The sequence below is a fragment of the Pangasianodon hypophthalmus genome, chromosome 10 (genome assembly GCF_027358585.1).
Source record: "Pangasianodon hypophthalmus isolate fPanHyp1 chromosome 10, fPanHyp1.pri, whole genome shotgun sequence".
NCBI classification, from domain to species: Eukaryota; Metazoa; Chordata; class Actinopteri; order Siluriformes; family Pangasiidae; genus Pangasianodon; species Pangasianodon hypophthalmus.
In genome coordinates, this window is record NC_069719.1 from 19,163,499 (window position 1) to 19,183,990 (window position 20,492).

At 35.9% G+C, this 20,492-nt stretch overlaps 2 protein-coding genes across 3 annotated transcripts; one reads left to right on the forward strand and one right to left on the reverse strand.

The window, feature by feature from the left end:
• Nucleotides 1–38: 38 nt before the first annotated feature.
• Nucleotides 39–2,293, reverse strand: LOC113538543 (D-aminoacyl-tRNA deacylase 2). Of its 2 annotated transcripts, XM_026933673.3 has the most exons (4): nucleotides 2,158–2,293; nucleotides 1,926–2,038; nucleotides 904–973; nucleotides 39–781 (listed from the first exon to the last, which is right to left on the reverse strand). In XM_026933673.3, the coding sequence occupies exons 2-4, from the start codon at nucleotides 2,031–2,033 to the stop codon at nucleotides 456–458; spliced, it is 504 nt and encodes a 167-aa protein (XP_026789474.1). In that variant the 5' UTR covers nucleotides 2,034–2,038; nucleotides 2,158–2,293; the 3' UTR covers nucleotides 39–455. The 2 variants fall into 2 exon arrangements, with proteins under 2 accessions (XP_026789474.1, XP_026789472.1); XM_026933671.3 differs by lacking the exon at nucleotides 2,158–2,293 and having other exon boundaries at nucleotides 1,926–2,150.
• A 104-nt stretch (nucleotides 2,294–2,397) lies between these two features.
• Nucleotides 2,398–19,076, forward strand: nubpl (nucleotide binding protein-like). The gene is made up of 11 exons (XM_026933669.3): nucleotides 2,398–2,544; nucleotides 8,457–8,601; nucleotides 10,311–10,345; nucleotides 10,448–10,538; nucleotides 11,293–11,332; nucleotides 11,411–11,501; nucleotides 12,111–12,204; nucleotides 13,555–13,640; nucleotides 15,131–15,251; nucleotides 16,330–16,412; nucleotides 18,938–19,076. Exons 1-11 carry the CDS (start codon nucleotides 2,401–2,403, stop codon nucleotides 18,998–19,000), a joined length of 993 nt encoding a protein of 330 aa, XP_026789470.3. The 5' UTR covers nucleotides 2,398–2,400; the 3' UTR covers nucleotides 19,001–19,076.
• Nucleotides 19,077–20,492: the final 1,416 nt, after the last annotated feature.

Genomic DNA, 20,492 nt, shown 5'->3' on the forward strand with positions numbered 1-20,492 from the left:
CAGGGCACCACACACACACACACACACAAACACACACACACATTTTGGATCTTTATTGTTACTAGGAAAATGAATTATGCATGTATATTAACCAGGCCAGAATCACACCAACTGCCATTTTCATATCTCAGCATTTAGTCTTTGTCAAGGTATAAGATAAGATGATGTTCGTCTTTCAGAATATACAAAAATACAGCTTTCTTTTGGTCCAACAGGTCTAAGAAAGATAACTCGATTTGGTTACTGATGAACATCAAACTTTCTGATTCAACAAGAAACCACAGATCCACTCCTAATCAAGGCTCCTGTGTGCCTGTTAAGTTGAATGGAGTGACAAGGCACAAAAAAACTATACATGGATCACCAACTATAGCAAAGATAAATGATTTTTTGATTTATTAATTACAAACACTGACACAATTTTCCTCCATTTTTGCGCCTTCCTGGGGCAGTTCTCAAAACTCCATTAAATGAGTATATGGTCCATTCGTATCCAGTTTCAGGACTTGTCTGTTGCCGTAGGTCCCATGTTTGACTTCTGTGCCAGCCTCGGTACATTTTGAGGACGAACTCAGCTCCTTTTCACAGTGAGTGACAAAACTGACGTAGAGCTTCTGGCCATCCTCTTTACCAATGTTGTAGTGGTACTGCATGCATTTGCCCTTCGCTTTCCCTCCCAGTGTTGCCTGAGGTACAATGAGGACGCTGCCAGGCAGATCAACAACTGAAGTGTATTTCCCAGATTCAGTCTCACACAGCTTTACATTTAGGAGGGTGTTCACTGAGAAGAGCAGGAAATGTAGATTAAATCAAGACTTTTTTTTTTTTTTTTACAGTGTATTTGTTTTATAGCATTATTGGAAATTTAAGTGTAATCATTCAACTATAAGATAGCACAATTACCCATTTTGGGGATCATATCTTCAGTTGCACCTTTGAAGAAGCAAATGTAGATGACCATTCCACGATTAATCTGTGCAAATATGCAACGTCTGAATCAGTCAGGACAAAAAACTACAATTTTGGTCATGTAAATCATTTTTCAGATTTTTGGGATATTTTGTTAGATTTTATATTTATGTAAAAAAAATGTTTTATATAACAGTGCATCATCTTATCTTCTTTCTCTCTTGAGAGCTTCACCGTGAAATAAACATTTTAATCCTAGCATCATCCAAAGAATAGTTTTTTGTCATTTGTTTGCAAATATAAGCGTATTTAATGAGACCAAAGTTCCAATACAAAAAATACTTAAAATACTTAATTACATCAGCAATCGACTGGTGAAGATTTGTGATATCTAGCTACTGTGATTTTTTTCAAACCCCATTCAGCTGTAGTGTTATGCCTTACATTTTCAGAAAGAGAGAGAGACAGAGAGAGAGACAGAGACAGACAGCGAGAGAGAGACAGAGAGAGAAACAGGCAGACTGAGAGTAAGAGAGACAGAGAGTCAAAGAGAGAGAAAGAGAGAGAAAGAGAGAGAGAAAGAGAGAAAAAGAGAGAGAAAGAGAGGCAGACAGACAACGAGAGATAAAGAGGGACACAGAGACAGAGAGACTGAGAGCAAGAGAGACCAAGTGAGACAGAGAGAGAGACAAAGAGAGGAACAGAAAAAAAGAGGAACAGAGAGAGACAGAGACAGAGAGACTTAGAGAGAGACAGAGAGAGAGAGAGACAGACAGACAGACAGAGACAGAGACAGTTATTTATTTATTTCACTTGTTAATATTATCATTTGTTCTCTGTTCAGGTTTTATTCCTTACCCATTTAAATGCTTTGGCAATACATTGTACAATTTATCATGCCAATAAAGCTCATTTGAATTTGAATTTGACAGCGAGAGACAGAGAGACAAAGAGACGGAAAGAGAGAGAGAGAGAGAGAGAGAGAGAGAGAATAAATGTAAAGATAGACAGATCACCTCGACCCATTCTGCCTCAGAGTCCTCTTCTGCAGGTTTCACTTGAAGCTTTGCATGTAAACACTGCTGAAGAAGCACTCGGGCGTTTACTGAAGGTCCGTTCGCCATTCGTCCTGACATAAAAACTGCATTAATGAAGACAACAAACAACTACCATGAAAAGAAAATCCTAATTATAAACTGAAATGTAGACTGAAAATAGACTGAGGACACTATTATCTCCAATACCTACCAAGTAGTTGTCACTTCCGCCCTACGTCATCAAAATGCGCCTTCGCGTCTCCCAAGTCGTGTGTTTAGTTATTGATTTCTTGCAGCTTTGTACAGATTCTTCCTTACAAGTTTAACCTTTTTATATGAAAACTCGTGTTCTTGGAAGTGAGAGGTTAAGCTAAGCAATACAAGCCTGTAAAAATGACTTAGCCGCCCTTTATTTAGCTTCTTTGAGCTAATATTTTGTAAAAAAAAAAATAAAATGGTATTTTTTCAAAGCTGCAGAAAGCTTTCACAGGTGTTGAAGCCTAACTGGGCTTCCACTGGCACTGTGTTGTGGTCATGTAGTAATGTTAGACATCTTCAGCCTCTGTCAGTGGGCTGTAAACTTCATGTTCGTTTGAAGGTAAGTGAAATGCCTGAATGCTGAAGTCCTTGTGTGTCAGCTGTGGTCAGTGTATACATGTTAAAAGTCATGCATGGCAGAGATATAACTAGAAGAACTCAGGTGTAAATGAGTTGATCATTTGAACTGGTAACAGTTTGCACTAAACAGCTTGTAGTGTTTAGCTTCCTGTACTAGAATTTACATTAAAAGTCACTTTGGAAAAACTCAGATGGGCAGTGTCACATGCAATGGGTCTGACTGATTTCTTCATTTCAGGGTTTAAGTTTATTGTCATGTGCATAAAGAGTGCTTAAGCAGCTATATACAATGAAATTCTTGTGCTACAGTTGCACACTGCTACACAGACACAATGCAAAAACGATAAATAAACTCTTATGTAGTATAAAAAGGAACAAACTTTAAACATTGAACACAGAGAAAAGACTGTTTAATGTAATGTACACATACAGTACTCTAAATATTAATGCACTCTGAGCAGATAAAAATAATAATAAACTGTAATTACTGTACGCAGTCAAAAATGGCATAGTGTACTCTAAATATTAATGTACTGTGTAATCTAATGTACACATACAGCACTCTAAATATTAATGTACTGTGAGCAGATAAAAATAATAATAGACTGTAAACATTGTATGCAGTTAAAAGTGACATGGTGGGAGTTATTGCACATACAGTACTCTAAATATTAATTTACTTGGAGCAAGTAAAAATAGTAATAAACTGTAAACATTGTAAATATTGTATGCAGTCACAAAATGACATAGTGGGAGATATTACACATGCAGTACTCTAAATATTAATGCACTGTGTAATGTAATGTACACATACAGTACTCTAAATATTAATGTACTGTGTAATGTAATGTAATGTACACATACAGTACTCTAAATATTAATTTACTTAGAGCAAGTAAAAATAGTAATAAACTGTAAACATTGTAAGCAGTCAAAAGTGACATTAGTGTACTCTAAATATTAATGTACTGTGTAATGTAATGTACACATATAGTACTCTAAATATTAATGTCCTGTGTAATGTAATGTACACATACAATACTCTAAATATTAATGCACTGTGTAATGTAATGTACACATATAGTACTCTAAATATTAACGCACTGTGTAATGTAATGTACACATACAGTACTCTAAATATTAATGCACTGTGTAATGTAATGTACACATACAGTCCTCTAAATATTAATGCACTCTGAGCAGATAAAAATAATAATAAACTGTAATTACTGTACGCAGTCAAAAATGGCATAGTGTACTCTAAATATTAATGTACTGTGTAATCTAATGTACACATACAGCACTCTAAATATTAATGTACTGTGAGCAGATAAAAATAATAATAGACTGTAAACATTGTATGCAGTTAAAAGTGACATGGTGGGAGTTATTGCACATACAGTACTCTAAATATTAATTTACTTGGAGCAAGTAAAAATAGTAATAAACTGTAAACATTGTAAATATTGTATGCAGTCACAAAATGACATAGTGGGAGATATTACACATGCAGTACTCTAAATATTAATGCACTGTGTAATGTAATGTACACATACAGTACTCTAAATATTAATGTACTGTGTAATGTAATGTAATGTACACATACAGTACTCTAAATATTAATTTACTTAGAGCAAGTAAAAATAGTAATAAACTGTAAACATTGTAAGCAGTCAAAAGTGACATTAGTGTACTCTAAATATTAATGTACTGTGTAATGTAATGTACACATATAGTACTCTAAATATTAATGTCCTGTGTAATGTAATGTACACATACAATACTCTAAATATTAATGCACTGTGTAATGTAATGTACACATATAGTACTCTAAATATTAACGCACTGTGTAATGTAATGTACACATATAGTACTCTAAATATTAACGCACTGTGTAATGTAATGTACACATACAGTACTCTAAATATTAATGCACTGTGTAATGTAATGTACACATACAGTACTCTAAATATTAACGCACTGTGTAATGTAATGTACACATACAGTACTCTAAATATTAATGTACTGTGTAATGTAATGTACACATACAGTCCTCTAAATATTAATGCACTGTGTAATGTAATGTAATGTACACATACAGTACTCTAAATATTAATTTACTTAGAGCAAGTAAAAATAGTAATAAACTGTAAACATTGTAAGCAGTCAAAAGTGACATTAGTGTACTCTAAATATTAATGTACTGTGTAATGTAATGTACACATATAGTACTCTAAATATTAATGTACTGTGTAATGTAATGTACACATATAGTACTCTAAATATTAATGTACTGTGTAATGTAATGTACACATACAATACTCTAAATATTAATGCACTGTGTAATGTAATGTACACATATAGTACTCTAAATATTAATGTACTGTGTAATGTAATGTACACATATAGTACTCTAAATATTAATGTACTGTGTAATGTAATGTACACATACAGTACTCTAAATATTAACGCACTGTGTAATGTAATGTACACATACAGTACTCTAAATATTAACGCACTGTGTAATGTAATGTACACATACAGTACTCTAAATATTAATGTACTGTGTAATGTAATGTACACATACAGTCCTCTAAATATTAACGCACTGTGTAATGTAATGTACACATACAGTACTCTAAATATTAATGTACTGTGTAATGTAATGTACACATACAATACTCTAAATATTAATGCACTGTGTAATGTAATGTAATGTACACATACAGTACTCTAAATATTAATTTACTTAGATCAAGTAAAAATAGTAATAAACTGTAAACATTGTAAGCAGTCAAAAGTGACATTAGTGTACTCTAAATATTAATGTACTGTGTAATGTAATGTACACATATAGTACTCTAAATATTAATGTACTGTGTAATGTAATGTACACATACAATACTCTAAATATTAATGCACTGTGTAATGTAATGTACACATATAGTACTCTAAATATTAATGTACTGTGTAATGTAATGTACACATACAATACTCTAAATATTAATGCACTGTGTAATGTAATGTACACATACAGTACTCTAAATATTAACGCACTGTGTAATGTAATGTACACATACAGTACTCTAAATATTAATGCACTGTGTAATGTAATGTACACATACAGTCCTCTAAATATTAATGCACTGTGAGCAGATAAAAATAATAATAAACTGTAAACATTGTATGAAGTTAAAAGTGACGTAGTGGAAGATATTGCACATACAGTACTCTAAATATTAATGTATTTAGAGCAAGGAATAATAGTAATAAACTGTAAATATTGTATCCAGTCAAAAGTGACATAGTATTTTAAACTTTTATTCACATTTTTCCAGCCAGGAATTGATCAGTGCACCCAGCTCTACTCTTCACCACGTCCACAAACCAGGTCTAAACAAAAAAGTCAAGTATTTTTTTTATTGTCATTCCTCTATATAGCTTGTAGACATTGGAACGAAATGTTGTTTCTCCAGGACCATGGTACAACACACTTTATGTGGAACTCAACACTACATAAAGTGCGAATACACAACAGTGTGAGATAAGTACAGGACAAAAAATATACACAGATTAGAATATGCAGAACAATACATACACAGGATTATAAATACACATGAGTATCATTTAGAGATAATGCTTTGTTGAGCAAGTATGTCTCATTTAGTGCTGATTTCTTTGTCATCCTCTGACATATTTTTCGCTTGAATCCCTTCCTCATGTCCCTTCATGAAGGGAAGCATGAAAGTACAATTAAAGAATTGAAAAACACCCCGAATTTAAATACAGTTGATGGGGTTGCAGGGTGCTACAGTAAAAGGTTTTTATTTTATTTATTTATTTTTTAGCAAGGCCACTGTTGCTTCTCACTTGAGAAAAACAGGAACACACAGAAAAATCTATAGAAAAATCTACAGAAAAAAACAATAGCGGTCATTAAATACTCAGTATTGGTCTTAGCAGCTGATAAAACACATGCTGGTCTAACTGGTTGCTTTGTCACTTTGTCAACTGTTTTTTAAATTTTTGTCAACTGTAATTTATTAATATATATTTAAGATTTGTTAATTGCCTTGCTTTTACAAATTACCTATGATTTTGCTTTAGTAGCAGTATCTCATAATTTTTTTTAATCTAGCTTGACCTGTCTTTGTCAACTGGTAGGTCAGATTAAGATGGATCTTTCAGCACAATGATTATCAATTTGTTGATAACCAAACAAACAGCGTTGGAATTATGCAGTTCCTGGTGTCTCACAAACATTTTATTAAGCGGGGTTCCCAAACTAGGCGTCGATTTACAAATGGGGCTGCAAGAGAAACTCAAAAACAATCCTCTTTTGTTTAATTTATTTACTTTACCAACTACAAAGAAGGTTTTTGTGCTACTATTTTGAAATGTTGCTGGGAGTTGTTTGTGGAAAAAGAATTGCGACCCTCTGTTATAAAGACTGTTTGCATCCACCAAAACAACTTCATGGCAGTATGTCTTTGTTTGTTAACTGTTTTGTCTGGCTAGCACCTTTGCTTTTGCTTGACATCGTCTTTAAATTCGATTTTAGAAATTTCAATTTCTGTTACTAGCAAAATTAGTAGAGATGAAAACAATGAAATCATACGTGAGACAAGTCTACAGATGAACTTTCTAGTCATCAATTCTATTTTTTTTCTATTAGTCAATTCTATCAATTCTACTTTTCTATTCTGAGGTGAAAACGTTTACATTTTTGAAGTTGTCAGCTTCTGCCAAGGATTTTAAGCCTTGCTAACTTTGGCTAATAAACTTGGTTGCTACAGAAGTAAAAATAAATGCATGATATGATGTGTAACAGTTCTCATACAGTTATTAAACTAGTATTAAGAATGTAATGTAGTGTAATCAACTGCCGTATGAAAAGCTGTGCTGAACAGGACGTCTGACCCTACATCCATAAATATATTTTTAAGATCAATATACTTTTGTCCCAATAAATTGTTCTGGGCTGAAGAAAACAGTCACACTGTAGAACCCTGGGTTGGTGGGGGGTTGGGGTGTGTGTGTGTGTGTGTGTGTGTGGGTGTGTGGGTGGGTGGGTATTTAAAGTGCTACACTTCAGGTTGTCAGAAATCTGTATGTTATAACCTGCTACCTAATGTATCATCTATTCATTTTGGTGTGAATTTATGAAATAATGAAAGTTTTTGGTCAAAAACTGATGTTTTAATACCGTGAATGTTTTATCAGACATCCATCTGTTTTTTTAAATCTCAGATCAAGTGCATAGGTGTTGGCAAATCCTTAAAACTGACTTATTTGGTGAATCCCCAATATACCATGTTTTCTGTAAATCTATGTTTGAAATTTATGTATTTTATGGCATTTTATCTGTATTATTTTTATGGATGTGGCATGTCCCCAGATGTCAACCTAAATATAACAATTTTTCCAGTCGACTCCAGTTATTTATTTATTTTTCGATAAAACATTGTAGGCCTTGTGAGTTATCTTTTAGGGAAAAGGGGCAGAGCTGAGCAGCTGTGTTCCAGCTGTAAGCAGTGATAAGTTCCTGGCTGAAAAAATGTCAAGACAAGCTTTAAAAAAAAAAATGGTTCATGTGTGTTGCATGTCAACACTGTACTTTGCTATCTTTGAAATTATAGGATCATTTGCAAGTCTAGAAATACTAATCACTATAAACTGCACTTTCAACATCTGTTACGGGTTAAAATAATGAACTCATTTATACCTGAGCTCTTCTAGTTCGCATGTATTTTACAGACTGTAAACACAGTGAGTCTTAGATCAATCTTAGATCAAGTGCCTCAGCATGTAGAAACATTGTCAAGTCTAGTTACCTGGACTTACTATTCCTCCTACTAGACGTATTCTGACTGGTGTCTCTTCACTTATTAGGGTTCAGCCGCTGGTGAGAGACAGCAGGAGAGGCAGAGGGCTCACATGGCACGTGGCCTTCCAAAGCAAAAGCCCATAGCAGGTGTTAAAGAGGTCATTGTTGTTGCTTCAGGAAAAGGAGGTGTTGGCAAATCTACCACAGCAGGTACCCATGACCTTTGCTTTCTTGGCATTTACTTTCAGACCACTTGTTATGCACTTTTTTGTTGTTTGTTACTAACTTGGCGTGTCCTCAGTCAAATCTAAAATGCCGTAGTAACTCTAGCATTGTCTCTGCACCAAGTGACACCAGTTATTATCTTCAGTAAAAGTAAACAATTCACAAGATTACAGCATCTTTTCTGCCAAGATCCAAGCCACCATTTTTCTTTCTTTCTTTCTTTTTTAAATTCCTTTCTTCACTTCAGTGTTGTTATTGTTTGTTGAGTCACTGAAAGTCACTTATTACCACAGAGCTAGGAGCGCCTGCATAAAATCCTACAAAGATTACTATCATTTTCACTGTTTTTGTCTTGAGCATTTTCATGTGGCTATGGAAGTTTACCTGAGAAGATCTGGTCCTGTGAAATGTTCAAACTTTGATGTGGTATAAAAAAGTGTTCTGCATAACAGGTCTGCTTCATAATAATAGATCTGAAATTCAGCATGAAAGTGCAAGAGACAAACAGGACACTTAACAAACAGAGCACAATGTATGTAAAGGAGCTTTATTTATTTCTGAATGAACACAGAGTGCAAATGAACATAATGTTGTAATGTAGAGTGGCTGTCTATCATATGATGCCTGATAACATGTTAAAAACTGAAAATGTTTAACCTTTAGAATAATTTGGAGTGACATTACAGCACTGTACTTGCAGGCATCCCCCCAAATGTTTCATATACAGGCCCATCATTTTCTTGTTGCAAATCACATGGTCACAAAGTCAGTTTGTGCAGCCAGCAAGAAAGTAACAGATCTAGATATTAGAAGAGTGACGATACACTCCAGTCACAATTCAATTCAATTCATGATACTAGCTTCACGATTCAATTTTATTCGATTCTCGGAATATTTTGAATAAAATTTGAATGACGAAAAATGATGACTATAAAGACTCCTTTTTTTATTTCTGAAGCATAAACAACATAAAATAATGTGCGTTTTGTCTGTATAAAACTAAATTAATAAAAAAATGCTACAAACAAAGATTTGTAGCATTTTTTTATTCATTTAGTTTTATACAAAATGTACTAGTGGTTGACCAAGTCTTAAAAATAAATTGTATAAATTCTCCCAAAAAATTGATTGAATGAACAAAGTCTCTGACCTGGGGAAAATGATTGATTGAAACATAATGAGCTCCGTAGCAACACCTGAGCCAGAAATAGAGCTCCAAAGTCGGCTAAAATGCCAGAGTTCCGTATTCTCTTTCTTAGGCACCGTAAATCACAGTGGCACGGGGCTGGTATCGTTTAAAAGCTACTGAAGAGCTCTTTTTAATGTGAAGTTATAACATATTTGTATAACCATATAACGAATAATGCATGTTAGTTGTTTTGATCCAGAGCTATCAGGCCCAGTCTGTGCTCTGTACCTCTGGTGTTCAAACAGTGCAGTTGCATAAGATGCATAATTGATAAAATGCTGATTTCCACAATGTGAATTGCACATTCCCTTGATGCATATAATCAAATTTTTGATGTCACCCTATTAGATATTATTGCAGAAAACATGAGGGCCACAATTTAAGTACCCAGTCAGATAAAATGGCTCCATAACCTGTTATGTTAATGTCAAAGCACACTTTTGTCAGCCAGTCTGATGTGGAACTACTTGTATTGTTTTGATCATCCTTACTCTTTTCCTTACAGTAAATCTTGCTCTTGGACTTATGGCCAACGATCGGGTACTGTACACCTCCCAGCATCATCCATCCATATTAAAATATTATTAAAATAATACTGTAAAATGTTTTTGTGTCTTTTACCTCTGTATTTTTGTTCTTTAGAGTAAGACGGTGGGTCTTTTAGATGCTGATGTTTATGGCCCCTCAATCCCAAAGCTGATGAACCTCAGAGGAAACCCAGAATTAACAGACAGTAGGTGATATCAGGTGGTAACACATGGCCTTTAAAATATACACTCGCCGACCTCTTTATTAGGAACACTTGCACACAGTTGAAGATTGGAAGAAGTTGAAGACCAGGTCTCATTTTTCCAGTTTTCAACTGTCCAGTAGCCCCAGATTCCTGTTCTTGGATGACAAGAGTAGAACTCAGTGTGGTCTTCTGCTGTTGTAGCCCATCCATCTCATAATCCTACATGTGTGCATTTTGAGATGCTTCTATGCTCACCTTCTTATCAGCTTGAACCAGAAAAATAGGCTGGCCATTCTCCTCTGACTTCTCTCATCAGCAAGGGATTTCCACTCAACAAACTGCTGCTCAGTGTTTTTTTTTTTTTTCTGTGTTTTTTGCACCTTTTCTAAATACTCAAACCAGCTCATCTGGCACCAAAAAACCATGCCACAGTCAGAGTCACTGAGATCAGATTTTATCCCCATTCTGATGTTTGATAAACTAAAACAGTAAGAGAAGTTCTTGAGGTATATCTGCATGATTATATGCACTGTGCTCCTGTCAGGTGATTGGTTGATTGGATAATTACATGAATGGGTGGCGCACTGGTGTTCTAATAAAGTGGTCAGCGAGTGTGTATAAAGCCATAAAGACTACAGAGATGCTGAAAGAGAATAGTACCACAGGGACATATTTGTTTGAGAGTCACAGCACTGTGTTAAGCAGGTGTTTGTGTATATTTACATATAAATCTGTCTTTTCATTTAATTTTCAGACAACTTAATGAGACCCCTTATGAACTTTGGGATCCCTTGGTAAGTGTATAACTATATTAAATAAATTACTGTCAAACATGAGGCAGTCTCATTGCTTGTCTGCTCTGCCTTCGTCAGTATGTCCATGGGCTTCCTGGTTGAAGATACAGCACCCATTGTGTGGAGGGGTCTGATGGTCATGTCAGCCATTGAGAAGCTCCTCAGGCAGGTATGGTCAAAATATGTCGTTTGTCAACTTCATGTTTATCCCTCAAAACTAGGCTATGTTATGAGGTGCCACCATCTACCTTTTAGCCTAAGGAGCAAGCAAATGATTTCTGATCCGTGTTATGGCAAAACGGGAGAAGCCTGAAAGCTACGATTTTCTGCTTTTTCAGATAAAGCAGCAGGCAGACCAAACTCGAATAAAATTCACCCAGCGGAAAAGCCGATTCTTCGGTTACTTTACTTTTCACATGTGGGTGAAATCTGACCCATGAATTTGCACGCAGTCTTGAGAGCCATTGGAAATCAGCTGTAATGGGACTGTGTCCTTTTTGATCAGTAAAAAAGGGCACTCTCACCATACTTTTGTACTTTTTTACTGTTACTAGGCACACATTCGGAAGGAAAAAAAAAAACAAAAACAGCCAGCTCGTTCATTGACATGCACTGGGAATTCTGTGGTAATATTCAATGTTCTCTCTCTGCCTGCGAGGTTGTTTTTGTTAGCAGTGTTGTCACCTCTGCAAATGTTGACAGCACATCATTGAATAGCTTTTTGAATATTATGCTTGTTCAGACCTCTTTGTTTTGTTTTGTTTTCTTATGTCTTTAGGTAGACTGGGGCTCTTTGGATTACTTAGTGATTGACATGCCTCCTGGAACAGGGGATGTACAACTTTCCATCACACAGAACATCCCGATAGCAGGTAAATAAAATAATAAAGGGTGTCTATCATGTGTTCAGTTGTTTGCGTGTTTAGTATTTAGTATTTAGTATTTTATAATCATCGATTTTGTGTGGCAGTCTGGGAAAACCTGTTGGATTTTTGCTGTGGCTGAATTCTAGCAAAAAAAAAAAAAAAAGACGGCTTTTGGTCAAAGTTGGGTTTATATGCGTCTAACATCCTTTAAGAAGATAGTGGATATTTGTGTGTGATTTCCTCACCCAGGGAATGTCAGACCTTGATAAAGTTGTTAGATAGCCTAATCTTAAGCCTAATCAATTCAGTTTGTAATCAGAAACTGCTCCATAATCAACATGTAATCTTTCAGTGGGTGGTGGAGGACTTTAAAGTGCTATTTATGATATTTGATTATGAAACCGAGGTGTGTGTGTGCCAGAGGCTGCTGAAAATAAAGATTCTCTTTTTGGTATGAAACCACAAAATGAAAACTTAAAGGTAAAGAAATATTAAGTGTTAACAGAGTTTTGGTGAAGGAAAGGATGGCCCAAGAGGTTTGTCTATTGCAGTCCTTTCTTTTTTTCTACTGAAATTAATGTGTTTATAGATAATTATAGGAGTGTACTAGTTTTTGTTTAATTCTTAAATGAAACTTCTTAAGGCTGAACTCTGGTAGAAACATACTGTATATTCATGCATATGTTTATTTTACGGTCATATATTACTGTAGCCAATTTTTATAAATAATGACAAATTTAAATTATTTGATCTTTGGTGGGTCACAAATTATACAGTCTGCACTGTGTACTGTAGTGTAGAGCCACTTTACAATACATTATAGCACTATAAATAAATTACTACTAGGTATAATACATTTTATATGTTTTTGCAACAGTGGTATTCTCTCATGAATTGCTCAGATTATTTATAGTTATAAAATAACCCAATATTTATATTGAAAAAATAATGAAAAGTTTATTATAATGAAAATAAAATAAAGGCACATCACTTTACACACATGCATGATGACATCATTTCTACCAGATATTTTATATATTTATTCACCTGCTATATAAAACATGGAGAGGTGCCACAACTAAGTACATATAAAAAGCTCCACAAATAATCTACTCTCAAAAAATGCTATGTGTAGTATTAAGTGTTTCGAAAATTATGACCAGCTGGAAGAAGTGTCCTTACTATGATTTCTGACCGACTTAAAAACTGACACAGGATCCAGGTGCACAGTAAGAACTGGAATGCTGTAAAACTCCAAAATCTATATTCTGCTGTCACTTTATTTTATAACAGCCAAAAGATCTTTGCTACCAAAGTCTCTAAGAATTTTTATTGTATGTATGCTTCATATTACAGGTGCTGTGATCGTGTCCACTCCACAGGACATCGCTTTGTTAGATGCACGCAGAGGTGCTGAGATGTTCCGTAAGGTTAACGTGCCGGTGAGACTCTAAAAGCGCCTGTAAAGCACGTGTAGGAACCAAAACCATCCCTGGAAGGCGGCCATGAATTCCAGATGTTTCTGGCTGTATAGGGGAAAGCTCACTCAATATGTTATTAAAAGAATGAACGATGGTTGAGGCTACCGTCTAAATCGTAATAACTAAACTAACAAACTGACTAACTAGCAATGCTAACAGCAGAATACCAACTTGAAGCTAATGGCACCACAAAGTTCCATAGCGTAAAAAAAAAAAATACACTCACTGAGGCAGAAGAGATGAGATGAAAGGAGGTTATTCCTAGCTTTAGAGGGCATTTATTTTCCTAACAAAATGCAGTGCTTAATTTGTAAAACATGAGGTACCAGAACACCAAACGAGAGGTGATAGAGCAAATGATCAGGGAGGGAAGAGATCCTGGAAAGTATAGATACAACAGCGCTCCAGATTCTTCACATGATAGACTAGTGTTGAATGTCGTCATTCAGGGCTAATAGAGTAGGAATGATGACCGTGGCACAAGGAAGTACTGCAGCTATAACATTTCAGTGATGCCGTGGGAGGAGACAACTGCTCATTTCCTATGTGTTAAGCTTCGAAATATGGGCTTACCCTCACATCAAACATTTTGCTCAGAACACTAGGTCTTAAAAAGTACATTATGCACTTTAAATAACATAATACGAATATAACAAGAAGAACATGGTTCCCAGTGTCGTGATTGGGTCTACTTGTCTGTGGCAGAATGATGTCTTTTAGAAATCCAGAAAAATGTACATAGGTCACAGGGTAGATTTAAAGAATTTGGAAATGACAACAAAATCAGCCTTTTTTCACCATATCCAAGCATGAGCACGACTGATAATGCAAGTATGCTATGATTACTAGTTACCAATTGGTCATCATGAAAGAGAAAAAAATTAATCATTCAGGAAAATTATTTTATTATTATCATCACTACATTAGTTAATTTTATTTTTATTAAAAGAAACAATCTGCAGAGGTGCCTGTTCCGCCTAAATATGTTCAAATGAGAGGTGGCGGATCCTGTTCCAGCACGATCCGGCAAAAATTAATTGCTGTCTAAAGGATTGTTTTCTCCTCTACCACTGATTCTCCCACATTCTGCAGGATTCATGGAAAGACGGCTGTATGGCTATTATTTATTGCAAATACTGCGTCATGCGGTTACATAATGACTTTGTTGAAAGATCTCACCGTGCATGTGCGCACATTTAGGTGATTATCCAGGGTTCATGGAACCACAGTTACAATAATAAGTAGTGTTTTGTATGTTCAATTTCATAAATTGAAATTTCATAAAGAACTCCTAACAGAAATAATCATTGTTTAATTTTGTAAATTCTTACACAAGAGTTATAGTTGAATGTTTTGCTCTTTATATTCTAGTTTGAAGATTTAAAAAGATTTCTCTTTCTTGCTCTCTCTCTCTCTCTTTTTTCTTTCTTTTTTTTTTTTTTTTTTTGTAGGTGCTTGGCTTGGTTCAAAACATGAGTGTTTTCCAGTGTCCTCAGTGCAACCATCAGACACACATCTTTGGCTCAGATGGAGCGAGAGAATTGGCACGTGCCCTTGGAGTAGAGGTTCTTGGTAGGATTTGTTTACCAAATAAAACCTATAAAACAGGTGAAACCACCAAAAACATAAATGATTTAAAAAAGAACTTGAATTATTGTCAGCATTACAGTGTAGTAGTACATAGTTATAAGGGTGTTTTCACACTTGACTTGAATCCTTACCCGGGTTTTATTCTGGGTTAGTTTGGGGGAGGACGTCATCATCATCGTTTCAGTACCTTCTGAAACTTTGCTGTGCATGCATTTTTGCAAAATGGAAGATAAAAAGTACATCTAAAGTGCATATACCCATTATTGTTCTTAAAGTTTAATATATTAATATTAATATTAGCATTTATAGAGTTGTAGTCATGTCTTCTCACTTGATATTTATAGAATATTTATAGCATTCCATCTGGCATTCCTGTCGTGAAATTTAAAATAAAATGTAACATAGAGAGTTCAGTTGATTTAATGCCTGGCCCTGGGAGTAGATATAATGTGTCATATATAAAATTATAGGAGTATACTTGTTTTATAGTGCTTTAAATAAAACACTATGAAAAAGATAAAAAAAAGGACATCCTTTATACCCTTTATTGTTCTTCAGGTTTATTTTTAGCTTATGTTATTCAATCAGTGTTCTGTTCATTTACTTGACACTGATCAACCATTATGGTATGGCCTTTTAGCTGAAGCTGTGCACTTTTTCGTAATAATAATTTTCACTCAATATTTATAGAAGGCATTCCGTCTAGCATTCCTGGCACTGTGCAACTTAAAATGTAACATAGTGAGGTTAGTTGATTTAATGCCTGGCTTTGGGAGTAGATCGCTTACACACAGCTGAACAGAGATCTGTTCCAGGTTCGAAAACAGCTTTTACAAATCATCAAGTGTACAAATCCAAAATGTGGAGAACCATAGCCCCAGAAAAAACATGACTAAATGTGAAAACACCCCTAAATTTATTAGTACATGTGGAGTGAATGTGGAAATTTGGACAGTATATGAAGTGTAATACAAGTTGTAGGGAAAGAAGTAAAGTAGAATACATGTTTGACCCTGCATATGAGATCTTAGGTCATATGTTTGGTGTGCGTCCACTACAGGTGACATTCCACTTCATTTGAACATCAGAGAGACATCAGACAAGGGTCAGCCCGTGGTTGTGTCCTCTCCTGACAGTCCTGAGGTGATTGCGTCATGATTAAATTATATACATCGAAGCTGTTCTTCATAAATACCATCTCTACTTAGAGGGTGTGTTTTTGGAGGACAGTTTCAAATGCATGTAATGTAAATAATGTAAGAATCTGTACAAACACTCACTGAGCACTTTATTAGGAACACTATACTAATACTGGGTAGGGACTCCCTTTGCTCAGTTCTCAATGGCATGGATTTCACAAGATGTTGGAAGCATTCCTTTGAGATTCTGGTCCATGTTGACATGATTGCATCAGACGATTCCTGCAGATTTTTCAGGTGCACTTTGATGATGCGAATCTTCCCTTCTACCTCATCCCAAAGGTGATCTATTGGTTTCAGGTCTGGTGACTGGGAAGGCCACTGAAGAACACTGAACTCATTGTCATGTTCATGAAACCAGTTTGAGATGACTTTTGCTTTGTGACATGGTGCATTATCATGCTGGAAGTAGCCATTAGAAGATGGGTAAATTGTGGCCATCAAGGGATGCACATGCTCAGCAACAACACTCAAATAGGCTGTGGCATTCAAGCAATGACTGATCAGTATTAAAAGGCCAAGAAAACATTCCCCACACCATTACACCACCTCCACCAGCCTGGACTGTTGACACAAGGCAGGTTGGGTCCATGGATTCATGCTGCTGGTGCCAAATTCTGACCCTATCGTCTATATGCCTCAGCAGAAATTAAGATTCATCAGACCAGGCTACGTTTTTCCAGACTTCATCTGTCCAGTTTTGGGGAGTCTGTGCCCACTGCAGCCTCAGCTTTCTGCTCTTGGCTGACAGAAGCGGAATCTGACATGATCTTCTGCTGTTATAGCCCATCCACTTCAAGGTTCAACATGTTGTGCATTCTGAGATGTTTTTCTGCTCACCACACCTGTACAAAGTGGTTATCTGAGTTACTGTAGTCTTTCTGTCAGCTCGAACCAGTCTGGCCATTGTCCATTGAGCTCTCTGCCACTCACTGGATGTTTTTTCTTTATTGCACCATTCTGAGTAAACTCTAGATACTGTTGTGTGTGAAAATATCAGGAGATCAGTAGTTATAGAAATACTCAAACCAGCCCATCCACCAACAATCATGCCAATGACAAAATCACTGAGACTACATTTTTTTCCCCATTCTGATGGTTGACATGAACGTTACTTGACGCTGCCGGCCCGTATCTGCATGATTTTATGCACTGCTACCACACTATTGGCTATTTAGATAATTCCATGAATGAATAGGTGTACAGGTGTCCTAATAAAGTGCTCAGTGAGTGTGTGTAATCTGTATAACGTTACATTATATGGCCAAAAGTATGTGGACACCTGACCATCATACCCATATGTGGGTCTTTTCTAAACTGTTGCCACAAAAGTTAGAAGCAAACTATTTTCTAGGATGTCTTTATATGCTGTAGTGTTTAGATTTACTTTCATTGGAACTAAGAGGTCCAAACATGTTCCAGCATGACAGTAACCCCTTTGAACAGAGTGAGCTCCATGAAGATATGGATTGCCGAGGTTGAAGTAGAAGAACTCGAATTCCCTGCACAGAGTCCTGACCTCAACCCCACTGAACACCTTTGGGATTAATTGGAACGCTGACTGCACCCCAGGCCTCCTCACCCGACATCAATGCCTGACCTCACTAATGCTCCTATGGCTGAATGAGCACAAATCCCCACAGCCACGCTCCAAAATCTAGTGGAAAGCCTTCCCAGAAGAGTGGAGTTTACTATACAGCAAAGAGGGATTAAATCTGGAATGGGATTTTCAAAAAGCACATATGGATGTGATGGTCCGGTGTCCACAAACCTTTGACAATAGTGTGTATATATAATAATGATGATGTGATTTACATTGCGCAATTGAAACTGTTCTCCAAAAAAAAAAAAATTTCTCTTTTATGCTGTATAGGGTTCCTATGCACTAGGTAGTAAAATTATGGAATGTGAGTTTGATCATTTCAAGGTCTGGTAAAGTTTGGATAAAATACTTAAAAAATTTTTGAAATAGCATTTATAACTGAGAGTTTTTGTAAATTATTTTATAATTACATTCAAGGTGATATGATTGTTAATCATAGCCTGTCAAAACTTTTTCTTGAAATAGGGATATTATAGGTTCTTTGCTAGTGACCTAAATGTTTCAGAGTCACATGTCAAGCCCTTGACCTGCTGTCAGCACCAGCAGCATGCAGCAGCAGTAACTAATATAACATTACAGTGTTAAACTGAACAGTATGATATAGCGAGACAAAGGCAATGTCTTTTCAAATGCTGACATTAATATACCAACGATAGCTGTTGGCAGAATGATATGAGAGCCATGGAACAGTATCAGGGCTAAGCCATCTGTTATGTCTTGTTATAAATCTATTAGACCTTTTTAATTGAACATTTATTAACAACAACAAGAACATAAATAATATCCCCATGTAAATTGAATAACTTTATGTTGGTTGACTGGGTGATGAGACTCATTTGTGTTTTTTTCTTCTCCATTACGTGCAGGCTGAAGCATACAGAAGAATCGCCTCAGCAGTGGTGCGTCGCCTCACAGAGGAGTCCAGCTGAATGACTTCAACACTGCTATGCTATTTATTTATTAGTCACTAGTACTGAGAAATTTCAATAAATATTTTACTCATGACTGTAGTTCATGTGGTTTTTCCTGGGTTTACCAGCAGGTTATATTTTAAGAGCCTTTTTTTTTTCTTTTTTTTCTATCAGCTCATTTAGGTTGTTTTATTTCATATGAACAACAAAAATTTTTTAAAATTCATTTAGTCATTGAAACTGTGCTTCAGTATTTTGTGTGTTCCATTTTGGGGAAATACACTGCTGAATGTCCTGCATACGTTATAAAATATTTGTCAGTCCAGCTTCTAGAAAGGCCTGGCACAGCAGGGGAAAGGTGTGTATTTCAGAAAACAAAGAAGATAATAGGAAAGCAGACACAGAAAGCAGTCTGAGATCATGAAGGAGCTAAAAATGATGTATTTTGTTATATGATTTACTGGTTTTCACACACTCATTAGCTAACTCATGTGCAGCTAATAATGCTAACTACACTATATGTCCATAGGTTTGTGGACACCTGACCAGGCACATCCACTCTACTGGGAAGGCGTTCCACTAGATTTTACAGTGTGGCTGTGGGGATTTATGCATATTCAACCACAAGACCACTAGTGAGATCAGGCACTGATATCAGGGTGCAGTTGGCTTTCCAATTCATCCCAAAGGTGTTCTGAGGGGTTGAGGTCAGCGCTCTGTGCAGGCCACTTGAGTTCTTCCACCTTAACCCTAGCAAGTCATGTTTTTATGGACCTCACTTTGTGCACAGGGGCATCGTCTTACTGGAACAGGTTTGGGCCTCTTAGTTCCAGTGAAGGGAAATCATAATGCTACAGCATACAGAGACATCCTAGACAATAGTGTGTTTCCAACTTTGTGCCATCAGTTTAGAGAAGACCCACATACTTTTGGCCATATAGCGTAACTAACACCGATAGTGACAGCTGAAAAACTCATGAGAGCTCATACCGATTTGCCGCTGTGAGAATGGTCTGGAGTTTTTCTTTGTATAAAAATATAAACAGTTATTTTTAAGAAATAAAAAATCAATTGTTGCACCTTTGACAGAAACAAATTAAACAAATTAAACTGAAAATCAAGGCAGTGTTCCCGTTAAATCCGTCAAATAGGTGCTTCCACTAAAATAATTCTGTGGTTTTTTTTACTCACTGAGTGAAGTCAGATTGGTCCATTTACGGTACTAAAATTGCTCTGAAATCGATTAAGGATAGCATTTCACTGGAAATGAAGTCACATGAGAAAGTCTTCTAGAGGAATAGAAAAACATGGTGACTTCCTGCATAGCTCTCTGGCTGCTGTGACTCAGCTTTTGCACTCCCTCTAATGGCCAACAAAGCAGTCTGTGATTCATCAGGTCAAATAAGTTTGCTTTCTTATTTATCATACATCACTCTTCCTGGTAGGAACAGCCTTGATGTTACAACTGCATAATGTCTTTTTTATCTAGGCTTTAAAATTATATTATGTT